Source organism: Protopterus annectens, chromosome 9.part0 (genome assembly GCF_019279795.1).
Source record: "Protopterus annectens isolate FY-2018-M chromosome 9.part0, PAN1.0, whole genome shotgun sequence".
In the NCBI taxonomy this organism is placed as follows: Eukaryota; Metazoa; Chordata; order Ceratodontiformes; family Protopteridae; genus Protopterus; species Protopterus annectens.
Window position 1 is genome coordinate 1,168,605,584 of NC_056743.1, and position 23,030 is coordinate 1,168,628,613.

Genomic DNA, 23,030 nt, shown 5'->3' on the forward strand with positions numbered 1-23,030 from the left:
CACCTTTTTTCGCCCCCATTGCTCCTTCTCCGACCCGCTATCAGGGTTCGGAGCTGTCGGATCCGACTAGCTTCTGAGCCGGGGTGGGGTCGGTGCCGACAGCATTTCCTACTTCGGTGCCGACTGTACCCTCGAGTCTGTCGGATCTGTTTTCAGATCCGAGCTCTCGGGCCGTGAGTTGAGCATCGGATCCGGAAGGGTTAGTGGGCCTTCTGCTCCATTAAGGTCGGAGCACACTACCCTTTCAGATCCGATCGGGTCACCTTCGGCACCAGTCCGCACGGCAGATCCGAGGGAAAGCAGTTCTCCCTCTGCATTCGACATCATGGAGAGGGTCCTTTCGAGGTATTCAAGGCCCCAGGCTCTTGCTACGGATCCACCCGCCATTCCCACTCAGACGGGCCGGTCTTCCATCATCCGGCCCCAGGGACAGCCTGCGCCTACGTCCCAGATTGTTCCCGTAGAGGAACAGGACATTGCTGGTGAGGCCTCTTCAGACAGCCCCCCCGAGGAGGTCCCTCACAAACAAAAGTGCAAGAGGAGGCACTTGGACACACCTGAGTCCCTCACGGAGGACACGGACTTAGAGGAAGGGGAAGGTTCCCCAAGGTCACCCCCCGAAGACTTCTCCTTTGGAGACATTATGGAAATGTTGCGCATTAGAGGGGGGTGGTCTGCCCAAAAACCTTCCTCAGATGAGTCTGTATTTCTGGAGGTGTTTGACGCAGGCCCATCTACCTCTTGGGTGTCCCCTCCCGCCGACCCCCTGGTGGACCTCATAACTACCAGGGCATGGAAGGAGCCGGACACTGTCGAGCCAATACCCAAGAGACCGGACAGGATCCTCAGCCCTCCCATGGACAGGACAGTTTGGAGCAAGGTTGCCCCAGTGGATGCCATGGTGGTGGCTGCGGCTGCCACTAAAAAGGAATTAGCACAGGAGAGTTCATCGGTGCATCCTCCAGACAAGGAGTCTCGGATGATGGACCGCCTTGGAAAGTGGATGTTCACTTCAGCGACCTTCTCGGTAAGGTCACTGAATTATATGGCACATGTGATTCAGCTCCAGCGGGACCTGATTAAAGAGTACGGTGGGTCACCCTCAGAGTCCATGTCAGCCGAGGACAAGCGGACCTTCTCGGCTCGAATGGCCACTCTCAAGTCAATTACCAACACATCTATGCGGCTTCTCTCCCATGCTACGGAGTGAGAGGCTAGAGCTAGCAGAACGGGTGTTGTCTTACGTAGTCAGGCCTGGCTCCGTCTCTGTGATTTTCCGGAACCCTTCAAGGCGTCCTTTGCGAATGCCCCTTTTGACGTTTCGGCAAAACCATCCGCAATATGCTTCTCCAGAGCGAGAAAGATGGAAAGATGTTGTCTGCCATCGGGATCCACTTCTCGGCTCCTCAGAGGTCCTACTCCAGGAACCAAAGAGGACAAAAGAAGATGTGGTTCCAGAAAGCTCAACAATCCCGTTTCGCTCCGGATCCCTCGTCCTTCAGAGGCAGAATAGGACAGGGTGGACGCCGGCCCAGAGGCAGAGGGGCCAAAGAATTTTGGGTCAAGAGAACCCTTTTCGGATCGATTCGCGCAGCAGCCCTGAGGGGTTGCCCGACTGCTCCTCTCTGGAGGCAGTTGGGGGGCGCTTCTCAGAACACCTAGCAAATTTGGGAGCCCATTACGACAGATCGCTGTGTGCTCCGAATCCTATCCAGAGGCTATTCTATCTCTTTCCTAACTTATCCTCCCCGGTCAAGAGGACTCCCTGATGTTCCACCCGATCAGAGGGAGGTAGCAGCATCCGAAATTCGAGGGCTGCTAAGAAAAAGAGCCATCCAGCACGTCCCCCTCGAGCAATCCGGATCAGGCTTTTACTCCAGGTTCCTTTTGGTGCCAAAAAAGATGGGGGACTTGCGACCCATTCTCGACCTGTCCACACTGAACCTGTCAGTCGCCAAAGAAAAAATCCGGATGGTCACCATTCAATCCATTCTCCCACTTTTGCAGGAGAACGACTGGATGTGCTCGATAGACCTCAAGGACGCGTACTACCACATTCTTATGGACAGATGATGCAGGAGGTTCCTCCACTTTCGGCTGGGAGCCAGCCATTATCAGTTCAGGGTCCTACCCTTTGGTCTAACCACAGCCCCCAGGGTGTTCACCAAGGTCATGGCAGTTGTAGGGGCCCACCTGAGGCTTCAGGGAATACAGGTCTTTCCTTATGTGGACAACTGGCTCCTAACCACCCCCACCAGGCATCAACTCTGCTCAGGCAGGGACTATTTCTTACGTCTAGCCCGCCATCTAGGGATCACGATCAACCACAAGAAATCCTCCCTTCAACCTACTCAAATTTTGGAATTCATAGGGGCCAGGATAGGCACTATACAATCCAGAGTCTTTTCTGACAACGGACAGACTTCGCAATCTAAGCCTTCACATTCTAGATCTTTTACAATCATCAGCCCCTCCCAGCGGAACTAGTCCTGAGGGCCCTGGGATCCATGGCAGCAGCCATCAATCTGTCACCTTTCGCTCGTCTGAAGATGAGAATCCTTCAATGGACATTGCAAGTTCAACACCCCCTGTCTACACCTATTCCCCTCAGGAGGATCTGCAGGGAGTCGCTTCTGTGGTGGCTCTGCTCCAGAGATCTCCGGGAAGGCCGCCCCTTCATTATACCCCCTCTCCAAGTCACGGTGACCATGGGCGCATCTCTCTTCTGGTGGGGGGGGGGGGCATTGCATGGGTAGATCAGTCCAAGGCACGTGGACTCTCACAGAGACCTCACTGCATATCAATGTCCTGGAGATGAGGGCGGTGCTTCAAGCATTGCAGGCTCTCCATCCCCTTCTTCCTCCAGGAACTATTGCAATTCAAACAGACAACATGTCGGTAGTCTAGTACGTAGGGAAACCAGATCTTATCCACTTTTAAGAGAGGCAGTGAGAGTGTGGGAATGGGCGATATCCACCAACTGCTTTCTCATAGCAATGCACATTCCGGGTCGGTCAAACATCTTAGCGGACAGGTTGAGTTGAACGATCCTCTCACCTTACAAGTGGTCTCTGAACCCAGCAGTAGCGAAACAAATCTTCCTCGAATGGGGTCAACCTTGCTGCGATCTCTTCTCCTTGCCTTCGAACACAAAGTGCAGCGAGTTCTTCGCTCTAATTCCCCCACCAGGGGAAGCTCCCAGAGACGCTCTAGTTCATGCTTGGCCATCCGGTCTTCTGTGTGCTCATCCTCCTCTTCCATTGATGACAAAATTCTTGCAGAAAGCTTGTCGGTTGGGGAGCAGAGTTATCCTCATAGCCCCATTCTGCCCGCGTCAAACCTGGTTCCCTTACCTGCGGTCTCATGTAGTACATCCTCCCTGGATTTTAGATCCCAATCCGGATCTGATCTCTCATCCATTAGGATTGAAGACCCCCGACCTGGATTACCTCAAGTTCTCAGCTTGGTTGATCCAATTCCCTTAATGGCTAGGACTCCCGGTATGTCTTCCTCAGTTAAGGCCGTCCTGGTGGCCGCCCATAAACCTTCTGCCAGGAAAATCTACAAGAGTAAATGGAAAAGTTTCTCTGTCTGGGTAGAGCACAGGAACTTGGACCCCTTCACGGCTCCTATCCCAACAGTTCTAGACTTTCTTTCCCATACTTTTCATCAAGGAGCTAGTGCTTCTACTATTAAAGTTCATTTGGCAGCTATTTCCCACTACCACGTTGGAAACAGTTCAGGCCCCCTAGCGTCCTCCAAGATTTGCAAAACATTCATGAAAGGAACCTTTTTGTTAAGACCCCCTGTTAAAGATGCAGTGCCTCCATGGGATCTTGCCCTAGTTCTTCAAGCTCTGACTGAGCCTCATTTTGAACCAGCGGCTTCAGTCAACTTAAAATACGTATCTTGGAAGACGGTCTTCCTGATTGCCATTACTTCTGCTAGGAGGATATCGGAGCTTCACGCTCTTTACAGTAAGCCTCCATACATCATCTTTCATAAAGACACGGTCTCCCTCAGGACTAATCCCTCTTTTCTGCCCAAACTGGCTTCAGAAGTCAATATCAACCAGTCCATCAATCTACCTGTCTTCTTTCCTAATTACCAAAACAGAGGAGAATATAGACTTCATTGTCTGGATGTTCACAGACAGTTACGTTTTTTACTTAAACAGAACAGCAGATCTTCGAAAATCAGATCAACTTTTTGTTTATTTTGCTAAATCCTGTCTGGGGAAACCAGTCACTAAAGTAACCTTAGCTAGATGGATTTCCCAATGCATCCTCCTCGCATACAAAAGTTCTGGTCATCCTGAGCCCCTGAGAGTGCGAGCCCATTCTACCCGATCTATGGCTACTTCTGCTGCTTTCTGGTCAAGGGTTTCTTTGGATGACATTTGCTCAGCAGCTACTTGGGCTTCCTCTCATACCTTTATTACACACTATAAATCGGATTTAATATCCAGAGGATGCGCATCTTTTGGCTCCGCAGTGCTCTGGAATATCCTTACATAAGGGCCTCCCAAGTTGTTGGTAGCTGGGGACTCTGTCCCACAAGTTGCTGATCAAATGAAGTTAACTACTTCAGATAAAGAAGTTATGTACTCACCATAACGTTCCATCTGAGTAGGTAACTTCATTTGTCTGCAACCGACCCTCCCTCCATCCCCCGGACCCTTAGTTCGTTATCAAAGGATCAGGATATGTCTTTTCCAGATGACATCAGGTGGAATTTATCCCTTCCTGTGTTATAGTAGTTTTCCTATTGCCCTTTTCGGCAAACTCGATCTGAGGGTTAGAGGGAGATGGCAGGACATTATGGGTAGGGGGGAGGAGCTTGGCGCTCTGATCTTTTAGCTAGGAAAGCTGCCGGCTCAGATCCAAATTGGATCCGATAACCATAGGTTGCAGATAAATGAAGTTACTTACACAGATGGAACGTTATGGTGAGTACATAAGTTCTTTATGGATATCATTTTAGAGGCAAGGAGGCCTAGTACTAGAAAATCTTATGCTGCAAAATGGAAAAGATTTTGTGCCTGGAATTAGTCTCGGGGGATGAGCGTAGCAGTGCCCAATTTACCTCAGATTCTACAATACTCGACTGAGATGCTTCATAAGGGCTTGCCTCAGCTATTTCAGCTCATTACAGCACAGAGCCTCCCCTCTTCTCTCACCCACAGCTCAAGCAGTTCCTCAGAGGGGCCAAATATTAAGGCCACCCAGGAGAGCTCCAACTCCAGCCTGGGACCTTAACTTTGTCTTTGAGAAACTCACTCTTCCTACTTTCGAGCCAGCTGCTACTGCAGATTTAAAATTCCTTTCCTGGAAAACAGCTTTCCTTTTAGCAATCACTTCTGCAAGAAGGTTTTCTGAATTACAGGCCCTGAGCCTTTCATCATCTTTCATGTGGACAGGGTGTCCCTCAGAACCATTCCCTCCTTCATGCCCAAGGTGGTATCCAGTGTGGCTCTTAATCCGTCCATTCATTTGCCTACCTTCTTTCCTAACCCACAGAACAAAGGGGAATGGATACTGCTCTCCTTAGATGTGCACAGACAACTTAGATTTTACTTGGACAGAACTAAACCTCAAAGGAAATCTGAACAACTGCTGGTGGCATTTGCTGCAGGAACAGAGGGGAAAGCTATTTCAAAGCAAACCATTTCAAAATAGATAGGCCACTGCATTCATTTCTGCTATAAGCACCATGGAAAACCTATCCCACAGGGCATCGGACCCCATTCAACCAGGGCTGCATCTACCTCCACAGCCTTTCTCAGGGGTGTTCCTACCAGGGACATCCTAGAAGCTGCTACCTGGAGTTCTGTACATACTTTCACCAAGCATTATCATTTGCCATTTTTCTCTAAATCCAGAGCTGGCTTTGTCACTGCAGTCTTACAGGGTCTTATAGCTGGCCCTAATTCTAATTAAATTCCTCCTCCTAACCTTAGCTTTTGGAATCTACCCAAATGTAATGACTGCAGCAGTGAAACACAAAGAACATAGTACAGTTGTGTACACTTTACTATAAATGTAGATGTTTGAGTGTATTCACTGTTGCAGTCCTGGTTACCCTCCCTCCAGCCCCCTTTCTTCTTTTGGCTATACCTCTACTCTCCCTTACTATGCTCAAAAAGCTTTTTGGTGTATTTGCTTTTTTGTTGGAGGTATATCCTTGTAATTATAGATTTAATTGCTTCCCATTAGGGGGGCACCTGACATCTGGTGCAAGAAAAACTGATGTAATGGCGTCGGCTGCATGTTTTATACCCCTGACGACCTGACGTCATGGAAGAAGGGACAGCATCCGACGCATGACCCAAAACTTTCTTAATCAGGCCAACTTAGGGCTACTGCAAGCAGATAACCCAAATGTAATGACAGCAACAGTGAATACACTCAAACATCTACATTTATGGTAAGTGTACCGTACTTTCTCTGCCTTACTCACTGGACTATCTGGTGTTCCAAGGGTGTCCACAAAGTGCAAAGTGTCTAACTCCTGTTGTAATCCATTGCAGGCTACAGGATATCCACATTTTTCCATATTTAGAGAGCCTGCTTATCTTTAGAGAGTATTTTTCAAAGTGTCAGAAATCTCTCGCGTAGGAAGGAGATGTTGAGTCCATCAAACAGGATTGTATTTCGGGGGTGCATACTAGACATGTCAGTACAAAGAGCTTTTCTTCCACAGGAAAAAATAGATCTCCATTTATATCTATTCCATGGATTTTCCACTCAAGATTTATGTCACAGAGAAGGAATACTGGAGGATTTTGGATCTTATGGCTTCCAGCTGTCTCATGATACCCCTTGCAAGACTCCACATGACAAAGGTTCAGTGGTTGGTCCCTGCTTCAACACCTATTGTCTTTTTGAATCCCAGTTCTGAGATTTGTGAAAAGGGAAATCACTTGGTGGAGACCTCAGATTTCTCTTGGTCCAGGTCTTCCATTCTCCCCTCCGGCTCCAAGGCAGTCACTCACTACTGACTCTTCAGAGAGCAGTGTCAATGGAAGTAAAAGTGCAAGGTCTATGGGACAAGAAAGACTGACCAAAACACACAAACGTAAAAGAGATGCTAGCTCTTATAAAGCCTGTCAATGCCCTCAAATCATCTGTGGTCCCCAACACCTCTTCAGGTAGTTAAAGAGAATTCCACCATGATGTGGTACTTAAACAAAGTTAAACAAAATCTTACCTTCTGTGCAGACTGGCCTTGTTAGCATAGGATATAGCTGTACATCACAGTCTCACTCTGCAGGCATCTTACAATCCATCAGATCAAAAGTTGTGGCAGTCAAGCTGAACGGGGACCGTGGCAGACCCTCACAAATGGAAACTGAATCAGTAGGGAATTCACAAGTAGACCCTTTTGCCTCCTCTCTAAACAATCCATTGGCAAACTATTGTTCCAGGACTCCATGCAAGAAGGCCTGGAAGACTGATGATTTTATTTTCACTAGGTAGGAATATGCCTGTATGCTGTTCTACCCTTTCCACTAATATTAAGATTCATAAAAACTCCCCAAAGTCATTGTGGTGACTCTCTTCTGATCCAGATAATGGTTGTTCTCCATTCTTTTGTAATTGTATAGGGACCATTGCCACAAGCTTCTTCATAGACTAGATTTGCTGTCACAAGATCAGGGTGTTTGATACATGCTGACCCCAAATGAGGACTACTGAGTGTGCCCATATAATAGGGTCTTAACCTTTTTTTAGGTATCTGTTTCATGTGGGCGTGCAGCAGATGCTAATGGAGGCAAGAAAGCCTGACACTAGAACGTCAAATATAAGTAAATGGAAAAGTTTTCTAGTCTGTGACACCAAAACAGCCAACAGCCAGCACCCTTTCAGGCTTAGTGTTTCTCTGGTTTTACAGTACTTGTGTGAGTTAGTATCATATAGCCTGCTTTACTACTGTCAAGATTCATTTGTTGTAAACAAAACAACTAAAAAACAGACTACTTACAAAAGTAATAAAGGACACGCAGCTAAAAGACAACTGTTTTAATCTCGTTAGCGCTTTCGTTCAGGACTAATACATGAACTTCTTCAGACAAGAAACAAAGTTTTTCTCCAATGTTTAAATACCCCTTACATCAATCACATGGCAGTACAAAGCCAAAATATCACATGACATACAAAGTGAATCTGTGTACACACTCCCCTCCCATCTTTAACAAATTCAGTCAATGCATTACTATACATTCAAGCCCTTCCATTTCAGAACTAATCCAAAATAGAAGTTGTATTTTAATAAATGTATGTAATAAATATTTTGTTAAAGATGGGAGGGGTATGTGTACACAGATTCACTTTGTATGTCGTGATATTTTGGTTTTGTATTGTCATGTAATTGATGTAAGGGGTGTATAAAGGTAGGAAAATAACTTGTTTCTTGTCTGAAGAAGTTCATGTATTAGTTCTGAACGAAAGTGCTAGCAAGATTAAAAAAGTTGTCTTTTAGCCATGTGTCCTTTAAAGCTCATTTGTTGGCTATTTCAACATGTCTGCCCATGGAACCCTGTCTTTCATTGCAATCTTATGTGAAAGTGTTTTTGAAAGGGGTACTACATAAGCCTTCAAGAATACCAGTGGCCTCTCATTGGGTCTTAATTTTTTGTTAGAAGCTGTGCTCCATTTGAACCAGCTTATCTGACTGACATGACATTTTTAACATGAAAAACATTTTTGCTGATTGCTCTGACCTCTACAGGAAGAGCATTGGAGTTGCATGCTCTTATGGTGGATCAACCTTATCTTCTACAGAAACAGGATTTCTTTGAGAACTAGTCCTTCTTTTATGCCCAAAGTGATATCTGGGTTTACTTTAAGCCTATCTAGCCATCTCTTTGTGTTCTTTCCTAAAAACAGAAATGAGGGAAAGGATATTTTCTAACTTGGATGTCCACAGACATCTCCAGTAACTATGGTACTATCTTGACAGAACAAAGTCTTGTTAGAACTTTTGATCAGTTGTTCATTTCTTGTGAAGGTAAGAAGTAACAACCTGCATCACAGCAGACTATTTCCAAATGTTTGTCTCAGGCTTATTACCTTTTGTTATTCCCACCACAACAAAATTCTTCATGTAGGGTCAAGGCACTTTTACCAGGGCCTTGACTTTCTCTATGGGTTTTTGAAAAAGACTGGACTCAAAGTATTCTAGAAGCAGTAACACAGTCATCCGTGCGTACTTTTACAAAGCACTACAAAATAGATTATTCTTCCAGGTCAAGGACAGATTTTGTTGGCCCCGTTCTCCAGGGGCAGTTGGACCCTCCCTTTTCTTCTAAGTTATGGTAATATATACATGTAGCTTAGGCTTCTGTAGCAGTATAGTTTTGCAAGTAAACTTACCATAACAGTAGTGAATGGTCACTGTTTCAGTAGCTGCTCTCCATCTCCTTGTTTTTTGTGTGTTTTTTATGCCAGTATGTAGACATTTATTTTTTTACTTTTCATAGTAACGTCTTCTAAGGGCTTGGCCTCTCTGTGTCAGTTGCATGGAACCTCTGAAGGGTTCAGCACCCAAGCCTGTCTTTTTAGTCAGCTCATCTCTAGTTGACTGTTTGGGTGCTTGGAAGGTGCCTTGATGCTTTGGAAGCTGACCTGCAGTTGTATCCCATGCAGAATATAACCCGTATGATTTTAGAAAGATTGCTGCAAGGTACATGATTAGGGAAGCAGTAATTAAAGATGAGAATATTACAATTTATAAAGAAGAAATGGAAACTATACGTCCATGTGTATCTACTAAAGCAAATGAGTGTTTCTTTTTGGAGGGCATCTACAGTGGTAAAGTGGATAAATTGCTGACTTACAGGAGATGGTGATTGAAGAAGAGTGGCATAATTGGTGTCTGCCAGTGAGATAGCAAAGATTTGGGAGGGAGTTCACTGAAGTACAGTGTGAGATGACAGAAGAGTCGAGAAGAAGCCAACAGAGCAAAGGAGGCAGAATTGTTGATAATAGGGAATAAAGACAGTACAAGAGAAAAGGAAGAGGCAGGGAGATATTTGCATGGTTAGTAACATGAGATTTGGTCAAGTCACTTGGCCAAAATAAATGAGATTGGGAGCAGATGGGAATATATTTCTACTTGATCTTTTCAGAGGCAAACTGGGTAAACCGAGGACCTCATTCCCAGTCATTGTCACCAATAATACAGGCAATAACATTGGAAATTTTGTATTTCTTCAGATATTTTTACTAGATGTAGTGGATCATAATAAAATTCAAGGTGTAGTGCAGATCGCCATTCAGCATGGACTCCCATCACCGTGATGGAGAAGCCTTCATTGCTGTTGTGCACTGATTGTAATTTCTGTCTAACCATGAGCCTAGATTAATTCAGACCAATTATTTCCTCCTCAAGGTCTTTGGCGCTGCCAGTTTCTGCTCCCATTTGTTAGCCTTGGGTTGATGTGCTTTGGAGCCTTCATTGGACTTTGTGCCTGTGCCTGCCACCGCATCTACCCAACAATAGGTACTGGGGTCCTGCACTTACTGGCAGGTAAGTGTTTCTTGTTAATGTAAAATTGTTTCCAGTCATTCCCTGTGTAAGCCTTCATACACTGTGGATGATAATCTGCAGCATTTAGTTTGAGATCAATTGTGCCCTACCACCAGAATCCATTATGGAACCATTTCATTCTTCATTTTCCATGTTTGTGGCACAGCTTCTTAATGTTATGGTATCCTTTAACATGCCCATGTTTAACTGCTGCTTTTCATTTTTTTCTGAATGATTCTTTTGTTTAAATGAGTGGGCTGGCATACTTATTGAGTATAACAAAATATTTAAGGATCACATTATTATGGGAAATTCTTCTGAACATAAATAAAAAAGGTGTTCTTAGTTAAACTAACACATTTTCACTGGCAGAATGTATATCCTGCAACAGTACTTTAGAGTACATTTACAAACTTCTTCTCTTTTGGCTGATGTTCTTCGTGTTTCACTGTTGCAGTCATTACATTTGGGGTAATCTGCTAGCAGGTTGGCCTCAGTCGGCCTGAATTCCAAAATCTTGGGTCCTGCGTCGGTTGCTGTCTTCTCTTCCATGATGTCAGGTCGTCAGGGGTATAAAACATGCAGCCAATGCCATTTTCTATAGTCTTTCTTGCCGTGTGGTGCCCAAAGCAGATGCATTTCGCAAGTGCCAGTCGACCTACTACTGAAATATTCGAGTTTGAATTTCAGAACCGAAGTCTTCACTAAAGCTAAGTACCCCGTCGGGGAAACTTTTTTCTTGCTTTTTACCGATGTCAGAAAAAGTTAATAATTGTATTACTTGTGGGAGGCAAATACCTCATAAGGATTTCCATTTATACTGTATTCCTTGCCTAGGCCCTGATCGCAATGTGCCTGGCTGTCGAATATGTGCTAGATTTAACCAACGCACTATTAAGCATGGGTATACTTTTGCATCATAGTATTTTGGAAACAGATTTAACTACCCAGAAATGTCGTTGGATAGCAATCCGACTACCGGGGTACATAAAAAAACGCAAAGAAAAGGACAGAGAAAGGCAGTCGAGATCCAAAACCGACGACGAAGCTTCTCCTAAGCCATTCGCCAGTTCATCGGTACTCAGTGAGGTGCTTTTGCAGCCCCTGATATCCGCTACCTTCGAGTCGCAGGCCTCTACCAACACCCATGTGGAGTCCGGCATGCCGCAAGATACTCAAGGTATTGGACCGACGTATGTATCTCCCTCAGATGGGTCCAGAGCCACTGAGCAGGCACCGGCTTCTGAGGGTGTTTGCAGGTCTCAACATTTGTATATCAAACCGACGACAGCTGCAAAACCAAAGACAAAAGCAACTTGTAAAGCTAAAAAAAAACGACGCATGAGCCACGTGCACAGGCCTCCAGCCATTTTGATAATCTGTTTTTTAGGCATAAAGACCCTATTACCTTGATCAGGGGTACCCATCCCCCTCCAGATAAGAGGCCTAGGCAAGACACTGATTATGAATCTTCAGATCAGGTTTCTGTTTCTTCTGATTCCTCCTCTGATCAGGAATTATCTATACCTCCCTATGAGAATTCTGATGCCGAGGAGTCTATTCCATCTGCATCTCCTCCTGAGGATTATTCATTTGGAGAAACCTTGCATACATTGAGGGAGCATTTTCACTGGGCGAGACGAGACTTCTCATAATCAAAAAAAGAGGCTCAGGGATTTCCTTCTCTCTTGGCACAAGCCTTTAGCCATTCCCCCTGTTTTAGACATTGTGGATGATGTGTTTTCTGAGTCAAGCTTGACCCCTGATTCCTTACCTCCGGCTCCCAGTAAGCCTGACAGATATTACAGGGTCCCTGACTCACATAAATTTTTATTTAGAAACCCTGCTGCTGACCCTGAAACTATTTCACAGGGTCCAAAGGGGGTTAAGGCCTCAACAGCAAAAAATCCTACCCCCTCTGACAGAGATTCAAAGGCACTGGACAGATGGGGAAAAAAGGTTTATACATCTGCAACCTTGGCAATCGGGGCCTTAAACTGTCAATTTCATATGCTTAAGTACCAACAGCATGTTATGGGATTGCTGAAACAAAAACTGATGATGATTTCAGAATGTGCAGAAAATAAAGAATTTCAGGAATTATTGCATGCAGCTGAACAAGTTGGAAAGCATACTTTGCAATGTGGTTTTGATTCTTTAGAGGCCTCCTGCAGGGCTGCAGTTACTGGATCTGTGATTATGAGGCATGCCTGGTTAAAGGAACAAAATTTGCCTGATCATGTTAAAGCTAAATTGCTAGATGCACCTTTACAGCATGATTCTCTGTTTGGTATTAAGGCAGAAGAGGTTTTAAAGAAAATGGAAGACAAAGCTAAGTCTATGCAAACTGTTAGACTTCTTACAAGTGCAACCACCAAGATTCAGTAGACACTGGCCTACAAAAAAATGGTCCTTTCCTGTGTCAGACAGAGCTCAAAGGGGCAAATCCAGACGCCCTAAGGGTTCCAGATACCAGGCGCAAGACTCAAACAGGTCAAAGCAATGGGGGGCATCCACCTCCAAATCTGGAGGAGATAAAGCGCAAACCTACAGAAAGCAATCCCAATGACTTCCCTCTGCCTACACCAAGCACTTATCTTTTGGCAGCACGCATAGGGGTAAAATTAGAACTTTTTGCTCAAAATTGGCAGTTAACCCAGGACAAGTGGGTACTAAACATCATATCACAGGGATACAGATTCCATTTCCACACTCTGCCAATGGCAAATGGTTGGCCAGATCTGCCAAAAAATCATTGGGCAGAGGCACAGAAACAGGTTACGTCCCTCATGGATATGGGAGGCATTCAGACAGTACCAGAATAAGAAAAAGGACAAGGTTTTTACTCAAGACTGTTCTTGGTACCCAAAAAGGACAAGGCCTGGTGGCCAGTACTGGATTTATCGATTTTGAACACATACCTGGACATTCCAAAATTCAAAATGCTGACCTTGCAGCAGCTTCTGCCCATGCTGGGCATACCTGCTTGTCCCAATAAGACAGTCTTGCAGAAGATACCTCAGATTCAAGGCTGGCTTAATGCATTACCAATTCTGTGCACTGCCCTTTGGCTTATCTACTGCGCCCAGGGTCTTTACAAAAGTGCCTTGCACCAGTAATTGCATTTTGCAGACAAGTATACAAATATATCCTTACTTGGCCGACTGTCTCATTCAAGCAGAGAACAAGGACACTCTTCTTCAACACCTGGCATTTGTGAAAAAGCTTCTAACATGCCTAGGGTACACAATAAACAAAAAGAAATCACAACTGGTACCCTCTCAAAAGATAACATTCCTGGGTGCAAGCTTGAATACAACTGCCCAGATGGCTTACCTCACGCCAGACAAACAAAGGCAACTGACTACTTACTTCAAACTGATGGCAACAAAAACCCAGTCTTCTGCAAGACAAATTCTGCAGGCTCTGGGCTTCATGGCATCCTGCATCCTACTAATTCCATATGCAAGACTGCATATGAGGAAACTTCAATGGTACCTAAAAAGTTTATGGAGTCAACATTCACACAGTCTGGAAACGATGATTCCCCTCATTCCCTGCCTGCGACAGGAGTTTCTATGGTGGGCAAAGGCCTGTCACCAAAACATGGGATGGTCCTTTACTCTACCCCCAGCCAGCCAAACCTTAACAACAGACACATCAGATTATGCCTGGGGGGCCCACATGGCAGGAAGATGCATTCAGGGCATATGGGCACCAAAACAAATGCATCTACATATCAACCAGAAAGAGATACTAGCTGTTCAAAATGCCCTAACAGCCTTCAAGGACTACTTCATCCAGGACAACTACTGATAAAGACGGACAACACCACAGTCATGTGGTATATAAACAAGCAAGGAGGCACACACTCATACCCCCTTTGCAGATTAGCCATGGCACTGTGGGACACAGCTTTGACCAACCAAATACATCTTCAAGCTCATTTCCTGCCAGGAAAACAAAACACTCTGGCAGACGATTTAAGCAGAAACCTTATGGATCCCCACGAGTGGAAACTAAATACACAAGTCTTCAGCATGATAACAGAGAAATGGGGGAGCCCAGACATAGATCTATTTGCCTCTCCTCAAAATTATCAATTGAAAAGATTCTGCACAAGGACTTATCACAGATGAGCATGGAAAGTAGACGCCCTATCCTTCAGTTGGAAAGACCTATCAGTTTACGCCTTTCCTCCTCTGCCTCTTCTACCCAAGGTCCTCCTAAAAGTCAGACAAGAGAAGCCAAAGATGATATTAATTGCCCCGGACTGGCCCCACCAATACTGGTACCCAATCCTAAGGACCTTGCCTCAAAGACCACAACTACTGTCCCAGCAAAACAATCAGATCCTGCACAATCAACTACAGACTCTGAACCTGGCAGCATGGCTAATCATGTAATCATACAAACAACACCTCTCAGTAAAGCTGTGATGGATGTCATTTTGGAAGCCAGAAGGCCTAGTACTAGAAAATCTTATGCTGACAAATGGAAGAGATTCTGTGCTTGGAATCAAGCACAAGGAACTGATACAGCAGAACCAAATATTCCTCAGATATTACAATACTTAACTTAGATGCTTGAAAAGGCCCATCTTTCTCATCAATCAAAATCCATGCCTCTGCCATTTCGGCTCATTACGATACAGAGCCACCAATCTTTTCTCATCCTTTACTAAAGCAGTACTTTAGAGGAGCCAAAAATTTAAGGCCTCCTAGAAGATCACCATTACCTGCATGGGACCTCAATTATGTGTTGGAAAAGCTCACTCTGCCTCCATTTGAACCAGCTGCCACCGCTGATATAAAGTTCTTGTCATGGAAGACAGCTCTGCTACTAGCAATTACTTCAGCAAGAAGAGTTTCAGAGCTACAGGCCCTCATGGCTGTAGAGCCTTTTATCATATTTTACCCAAACAGGGTGTCTCTGAGGACAAATCCTACTTTTATGCCTAAAGTGGTTTCCAGTGTGGCTCTTAACCAAACAGTTAATCTGCCAACTTTTTATCCAAATCTGCAGAGCAAAGGGGAGAGAATTCTGCATTTCTTGGACGTACACAGACAGCTAAGATTCTACTTGAGCAGGACTAAAGCTCTAAGAAAAACTGAGCAATTACTAGTGTCATATGCTGCAGGATCAGAAGGAAAGGCTATTTCAAAGCAGACCGTTTCAAAGTGGATAAGCCACTGCATCTATTTCTGCTACTTACACCATGGTAAACCTGTGCCCAAGGGCATTAGGTCTCATTCCACCAGAGCTGCAGCTACTTCAGCAGCCTTTCTCAGAGGAGTACCAACCAAAGACATTCTAGAGGCTGCTAGTTCTGTTCACACCTTTACAAAGCATTACCATTTGCTTCTGTACTCTTAAGTTCGTGGCAGGCTTTGCCACTGCAGTGCTGTAGGGCCTGATAGCCACACCTAATGCTGTTTAGCTCCAGCCTCCCAACCACAGCTTTGGGATTCTACCCAAATGTAATGACTGCAACAGTGAAACAGAAGAACATAGTACAGTTGTGTACACTTACCATAAATGTAGATGTTCGAGTGTATTCACTGTTGCAGTCCAGGTTACCCTCCCGCCATTCCCCTGTCATTCTAAAGTTTACCTTTCCTTCTCTATCTTCTACAACCTATGTGGTGTATTTGCTTGTAGATGAAGGTAAAGGTTATATTGATGCATGAATATATATATATATATATATATATATATATATATATATATATATATATATATATATATAAAATATAAAATATTGCTACCTTTTTGGGGGCACCTGACACTGGGGGCAAGAAAAACTAAAGAAAATGGTATCGGCTGCATGTTTTATACCCCTGACAACCTGACATCATGGAAGAGAAGACAGCAACCGACGCAGGAACCAAGACTTTTGAATTCAGCCTGACTGAGGGCAACCTGCCAGCAGATTACCCCAAATGTAATGACTGCAACAGTGAATACACTTGAACATCTACATTTATGGTAAGTGTACACAACTGTACTTTCCCGTTAGGGTTCACCACAGCGGATCATCCGTTTCCATTTCTTCCTGTCCTGTGCATATTGCTGTGTCACACCAACCACCTGCATGTCCTCTCTCATGACATCCATAAACCTTCTCTTAGGCCTTCCTCTTACCTGGCAGCTCCATCCTTAGCATCCTTTTCCCAATATACCCAGCATCCCTACTCAGCACATGTCCAAACCAACGCAATCTCGTCTCCAAACCGTCCAACCTGAGCTGACCCTCTAATATACTGATTCCTAATCCTGTCCATCCTTGTCACACCCAGTGCAAATCCTAGCATCTTTAACTCTGCCACTTCCAGCTCTGACTCCTGCCTTTTTGTCAATGCCACCATCTCCAACCCATACAACATAGCTGGTCTCAATACCCTCCTGTAGACCTTCCCTTTCACTCTTACTGGTACCCGTCTGTCACAAATCACTCCTGACACTCTTCTCCACCCATTCCACCCTGCCTGTACTCTCTTCTTCACTCACCATTACTCTAAACTGTTGATCCCAAGTAATTAAACTCATCCACCTTTGCCAGCTGTGCTCCCTGCATCCTCACCATTCCTGTATCCTCCCTCTCATTCACACACACACACATTCTGTCTTAGTCCTGCTTACCTTCATTCCTCTCCTCTCTAGAGCATATCTCCACCACTCCAGGGTCTCCTCAACCTGGTCCCTACTCGCACTACAGATCACAATGTCATCTGCAAACATCATAGTCCATGGGGCCTCCTGTCTGATCTCGTCTGTCAAACTGTCCATCACCATTGCAAATAAGAAAGGGCTCAGATCTGATCCTTGATGTAATCCCACCTCCACCTTAAACACATCTGTTACTCCCACTGCAGACTTCGCCACTGTCACACTACCTTCATACATATCCTGTATCACTTTTACATACTTCTCTGCCACTCCTGACTTAACTCATAATACCACATCTTCTCTCTAGGCACCCTATCATACGCTTTCTCCAAGTCCACAAAGACACAATGCAAGTCCTTCTGACCTTGTCTGTATTTCTCCATCAACACTGTCATAGCAAACATTGCATCTGTAGTGCTCCTTCCCGACATGAAACCATACTGCTGATCACTAATCATCACCTCCCTTCTTAACCTAGCTTCTACCACTCTTTCCCATAACATCAAGCTGTGACTGATCATTTTTATCCCTCTGTAGTTACTACAGCTCTGCACATCACCCTTATTTTAAAAAATAGGTACCAAAACACTTTTTCTCCACTCTTCAGGCATCCTCTGACTTTCCAAGATTTCGTTAAACAATCTGGTTAAAAACTCCACAGCCATTTCTCCTAAGCACCTCCAGGCTTCCACTGGTATGTCATCTGGACCAACAGCCTTTCCATTCTTCATCCTCTTCATAGCTGTCCATACTTCCTCCTTGCTAATCTGTTTCACTTCCTGAGTCACTATCCCCACATCATCCAACCTTCTCTCTTTCTCACTTTCTCATTCTCTTCATTCATCAACCCCTCAAAGTACTCTTTCCATCTGGTCAACACACTCTAACATAGTTAAAATTAAGCTTTATTTTTTTTTAATATAAACTGTACATCTTACAACATGGGTTAATTTTTGACACTGACTTGATTTCATGGCTTTCCAGTATCCTTTCCATGACATGGGCTGGATCTGTAAAAATACTGTTTTGTGTTGCATCATGTCTTGACATGCCTCACCTTAAACCCCATTCACATTTGGACCACGTGTATACACAATTCTTTGGTGGTTTGTATGGATTTATGTTTGTTTGGACTAACATAAACAACATTTTCTTTTTGGAAGCAGCAGTGTTGTTCTTTGCTTTGGTGACATTGTATATAATCTATATTACACTCTAAAGTCATGAGTTTATCACTTTCCTATTACAGTTCATGGATATATGCTTCGCTTCGAGAATTGTTTATATCTGTAGCATATCCTGTGTTTTTTTGTTCTCCTCATTTCACTTGATGTAATCTGTCAGTGTACATTTCACACAGTTTGTCAACCAACTTTTTTTTTTTAATTCAAGGTGTATGCACAGTAGCAACTGTCATCTGCTACATCGCTGGTATAGAACTGCTACATTATAAGTTACTTGCCAAAACATCAGGCGGCTACAGCTGGTCCTTCTTCTTAGCCTGTGTTTCAGCACCACTCCAGTTTATGGCTGCTGCTCTTTTCATCTGGGCAGCCCGTACCAACCGTAAGGAATATAGCCGCATGAAAGCCTACAGAGTTGCCTGATCTTATTGATCGATGGAAGATGGACACATGTCTGGCACTGGTGCTTTAATCAATTCCTTTATCATGCCCAGTGTAGTTTTTCTTCAGTCATTGTATAGACGAACTTAAAAAAAAAAAATGTTGAGTGTCAAGAAGTGTTTATTGTCATTGCTTCGCTGGCGCAGTGCTACAATACTTTTGTCAGTAATCTGAAGAGTAGCTTTTTGGAAGATGAGCTTCAGGGGTATAATCTAATTGCACAGTACTTGACAGCCAGCCTTAAACATATCATATTCTAATCTGTATTCTGAATTGTAATATTGCACAGCACTTGCTACCATCCTTGTTATTGAGCCCTCTTACTTCCTTTAAGATAGGAATATGTTTACCAAAGCACTACAGAAGGAGTTTCTGAAGATGTGAGGGTCGCAGATGCCACTAAACCTGTATCATCTGAAATGTGTCCAGCACTGTGGCATGCAAGGTTGGAGCCCTGACTGGGCTCCAGCTGAACCATGTTTAATTAGGAAGCCGGGAGAGATGGCTGAACAGAGATAGGAGTGAGGAGCCAAAATTGACTCCCTATCTTAAAGTGAGAGAGAGAACATCACAGGTGCCATCTGCTAGCCAGATGCTGACTTGTGTGAGGAGCAGCACATGTCCTTCCACTGTAACTAGGCTGGATGCATGGGAACATGCACTAATCCTCCAGTAATGCAAGCCCTATTGTAACAGTCTCCTGGCCAGCCATCAAAAGGTGGAGTATGTTTGGCATAAAAATAAAATCCTGAAATGACACTGCATAGAAGATGAGTTGGAGACGTGTCTTCATTTTCCAGTTTTTATGAGAGGGAATAAGCAAGATTTGTGGGTCACTGAAGTGAGAATGGCTCCATATTCAAGTCAGGTGGTCAGAGTGCTGCTTGGTGGACTGAAAAAAATAAGTGTATTAAGCCAAAAGCTGCACTCTGCCGTAACTTTATTTTTCCCAACAGATGCATCTTAGTGCTTTCACCAGTTACAGGACTAGCAGTAGCATAGTAGTGGTGCCTTTTATTTGATAATGGTGCGGGCTGTGTATCTAGAGTAATTCCACAATTCATAGAGGTTAGTTGAGAACTTGAGGCTATATTTTGACATACATGGTAATCCTGAATGAAACAGCTGACCAAGGTTCACGCTGAAGAGTGGTGACTGCCTTCTGTCCCATCTATACTTTCCTCACCCAACAGCTGAACTGTCTAGGTCTTGACTAAGTCCAGCTGAACATGGTGTTCTATAATCCTCGTCTATGTATATAGTTCTGCCTCTCAGTCCTGCTGAAAGGCAGTCATTAAAAATGTTTAGTGTTGAAGATGCATCACTTTAAGCATAATAAATGTCTGTGTACCCCATCATCACCTCATTTCAGTTATGACTGTGCTTAGTATAAAAAGGGGAAATATGTCTTCACCTTCTTTCTGATAAAAAGCTGAGGAATTGTATTAGAGGACACAGGTTAGAATTGTGTACTTAAATTTTACCCATCCTGTTCATAAGTGATCTTTAGGAAAGTAACCACATTCCATACCCCGCAGAGCACAAACAGTGAAGCTGAAGAACAGAACAGGTTGGAGTCTGAAAGAATTAAAAAAGAAAGTAAAACTGAACACTGAAACCACAAAAACATGCTGATCTCATAAGTACAAAGTGCTACAACCCCAAGGTTCACACTATAGAAGACCCCTTCCAAAAAATCTTTTTAACATAACCCGTTTACCATATGACATAATAGTAAGTGCCATCTTCCATCAAGGAGCTTATCCTCAGATTTCTACTCTGTGATTCTATGATGTGCACCAAGAGAGGGTGGATAATTAATTTTTTAATGCATGTTATTTATTTTATTTATTAATTGTTTGTCATATAATAGTATTTGTTTTTACTTTTAAAAGCAGTAGTATCCATTTTCTTTTTAACCAGATATGAGTAGTAACTGTAGCAAGTTAGGTGATATCTTGTATTTCAGTCTATATAACACTAAGTGCTCCTTTTGCCATGGCCACACTCCATTTGGCCTTCTAACTTCATTGCCACATACTGCTGAAGATGGAAAGATGAAGATGAGGGAACTTGTCTGTCACCCTGCAGAAGGCTGGAACATTTTTTTATTGTTTTTTATACTTCTACCCCCACTCCTGTTTTCTGAGAACCGTGGCACAATGCCTGCTGTACTAAGTTCTCATATGGGTATTTGTTTCTGCACACCAGTGATGTTTTTCCAGAGTGTCTGCACTCCTTTTCTGAACTGGCACTCCTGAGTTCTTTTATGCATGGATCACGTTTCTGGGCCTTCCAGGATTGAACTAACACCTTCCTGTCTAAAATGGGTGAGTGTGCATTGGACATTTACTCCCACTGCAACTAAATGAAGCCATATTGTCTGGATCACAGTCATCTCCATCCCTGTCTGCCACATGACAGCCATCATTATTTGTGAGAATTGTACATTAAAATTATTTGACTATAGACATGGCCTGTTTTCAGGACCAGCCAGCAAAATACTGTGGATAACATGGGCCATGGACTTGTGTACAGTTTGCACAGAGTCACATGGTATACATTTGTAGCATATTCAGACTTTACTGTCCTAAGATCTACACTGTGCTGTATTTATCCTTGTATGTTTTAAATGCTGTTTTGTCTTATTTGTGTAGGAAAACTGGAGTGGGAGTGGACAGTTTTAATGTAAGAGCATATTTTTCAGTACTGTCAAAGCACAGTTAACTATTCACCCATAAGCAAAAATGTTGTTTTCTATTGTATTAACTTACTAGCTCTTTATTGTGGTAAACAAACACAATTATATGTGTGCCTTTGTGTTGAAGAAAGTTGTTTGTGTAGTTTGACTCAACTAAAAATGCACTTTTTTTTCAGTTGATTTAAGTTTCTTCTTTGCTGGATATTGCTAAATATGTAGATTTTCTGTTGTACATTGTACTACAGCTGTACAATGTGGTTGTCTTTTTATTTTAGCTGCTGTAGTAATGCTGTATGCATTGCTTTAGAATCACATGACTGAGCATAGTTACATCATATGTTGGTATTAACAAGTACATTTGTGGTTCCTTAGACCTTATCCTTGCAAGGAAGATAGATGGAAACTCAGGCTGTTCAGAGAAAATACAAAGTAGACTTAAGGGACATATAGGTTCATAGGTTCATAGATTAGTACTAAGCTAACTGCCCTTGCGAGCCATTTTAAGCTTAGCCAATTATCCCTTGTGAGACTCAAACCCTGCACCTTGTGTTTGCAAGGCAAACACCTTAACCATTAGGCCACCCTCACAACCCATATAAGGAAGACAGGTGGTGAATAACTGGAACATCTCCTCTAAAGAGGTATCAGGGTAAGAAAAAAGGCAGTAATGGAATGTAAAGTATGTATTGAATAAGCGCAAGGCAGCGCTTATAAGTTATTAGTTTTGTACGATCTGCAGCTGATCTGTTAGGTAAGGAAATGAGCAAGTAGTCTTTGTCTTCTGTTGTAGTCAAAAGGTGCAGATAGTTAAATAAAAGCTGTTCTGCATTTCATTTTATTTACTTATTTTTTTCCCTAGATTGGTCACTGAAGTACACCCTTCAGCAGTATAGCATGGTGTTAGTTATTTTGCTTTATGAATGTGCATGTCCTGTTTTTCTTGTGGTTTGTAACATGTATCCTCTTGGTAAAAAGCTGTACCACTACAAACTTGGCATGTAGCAATGTTGCTCCACTGACATTGCATGTAGTGATGGTATTTTGTGTTGATGGGCGTGACCCATAGCATCCGAGTGGCTCCATATAGGTAGACTAGTACTGTTTACAACTTGTAGGTTTGTAGTCCACAGTTTTAAATACACAAAACTGGAAAGACCTGTCCACTTCTCATGCAGATTTTAGTCAATGATTTATGTTAACATGCAGTATCTGAGGGGTTGCAGCCATTTACTTAGTAATCAGTTGTAGTACATGTACCAATGTTTGTTATGACTTGGTCCCCACTAGAGGCACCATTTCTCAAACACATAACTTCATATATGCATACATAGGAGCAATATGTGGAGAATTATCTTCAGTCCAGTGAATTATTTAAAGCAGTTCTCACAACACTGTAAGCAGCAGCCAAAAAAGACCAAGTGCACCCAGTTTTATTTAGAATCAGAGTGCACCATACTCTACATGACCTGTGAGAGGAACCAATGGATGATTATCCAGTATGTCAG

General features: G+C 43.6%; 1 protein-coding gene across 2 annotated transcripts in view; it reads left to right on the forward strand.

Annotated features, from left to right (window-relative positions):
- Positions 1-21,705, forward strand: part of CLDND1 (claudin domain containing 1) — a 124,904-nt gene extending 103,199 nt beyond the window's left edge. For both annotated transcript variants that reach the window (XM_044084054.1, XM_044084053.1), the window contains exons 4-5: positions 10,393-10,530; positions 18,592-21,705. In XM_044084054.1, the coding sequence (XP_043939989.1) occupies positions 10,393-10,530; positions 18,592-18,806 (353 nt within the window). In that variant the 3' untranslated portion in view covers positions 18,807-21,705. The remainder of the gene's footprint in view (positions 1-10,392; positions 10,531-18,591) is intronic.
- Positions 21,706-23,030: the final 1,325 nt, after the last annotated feature.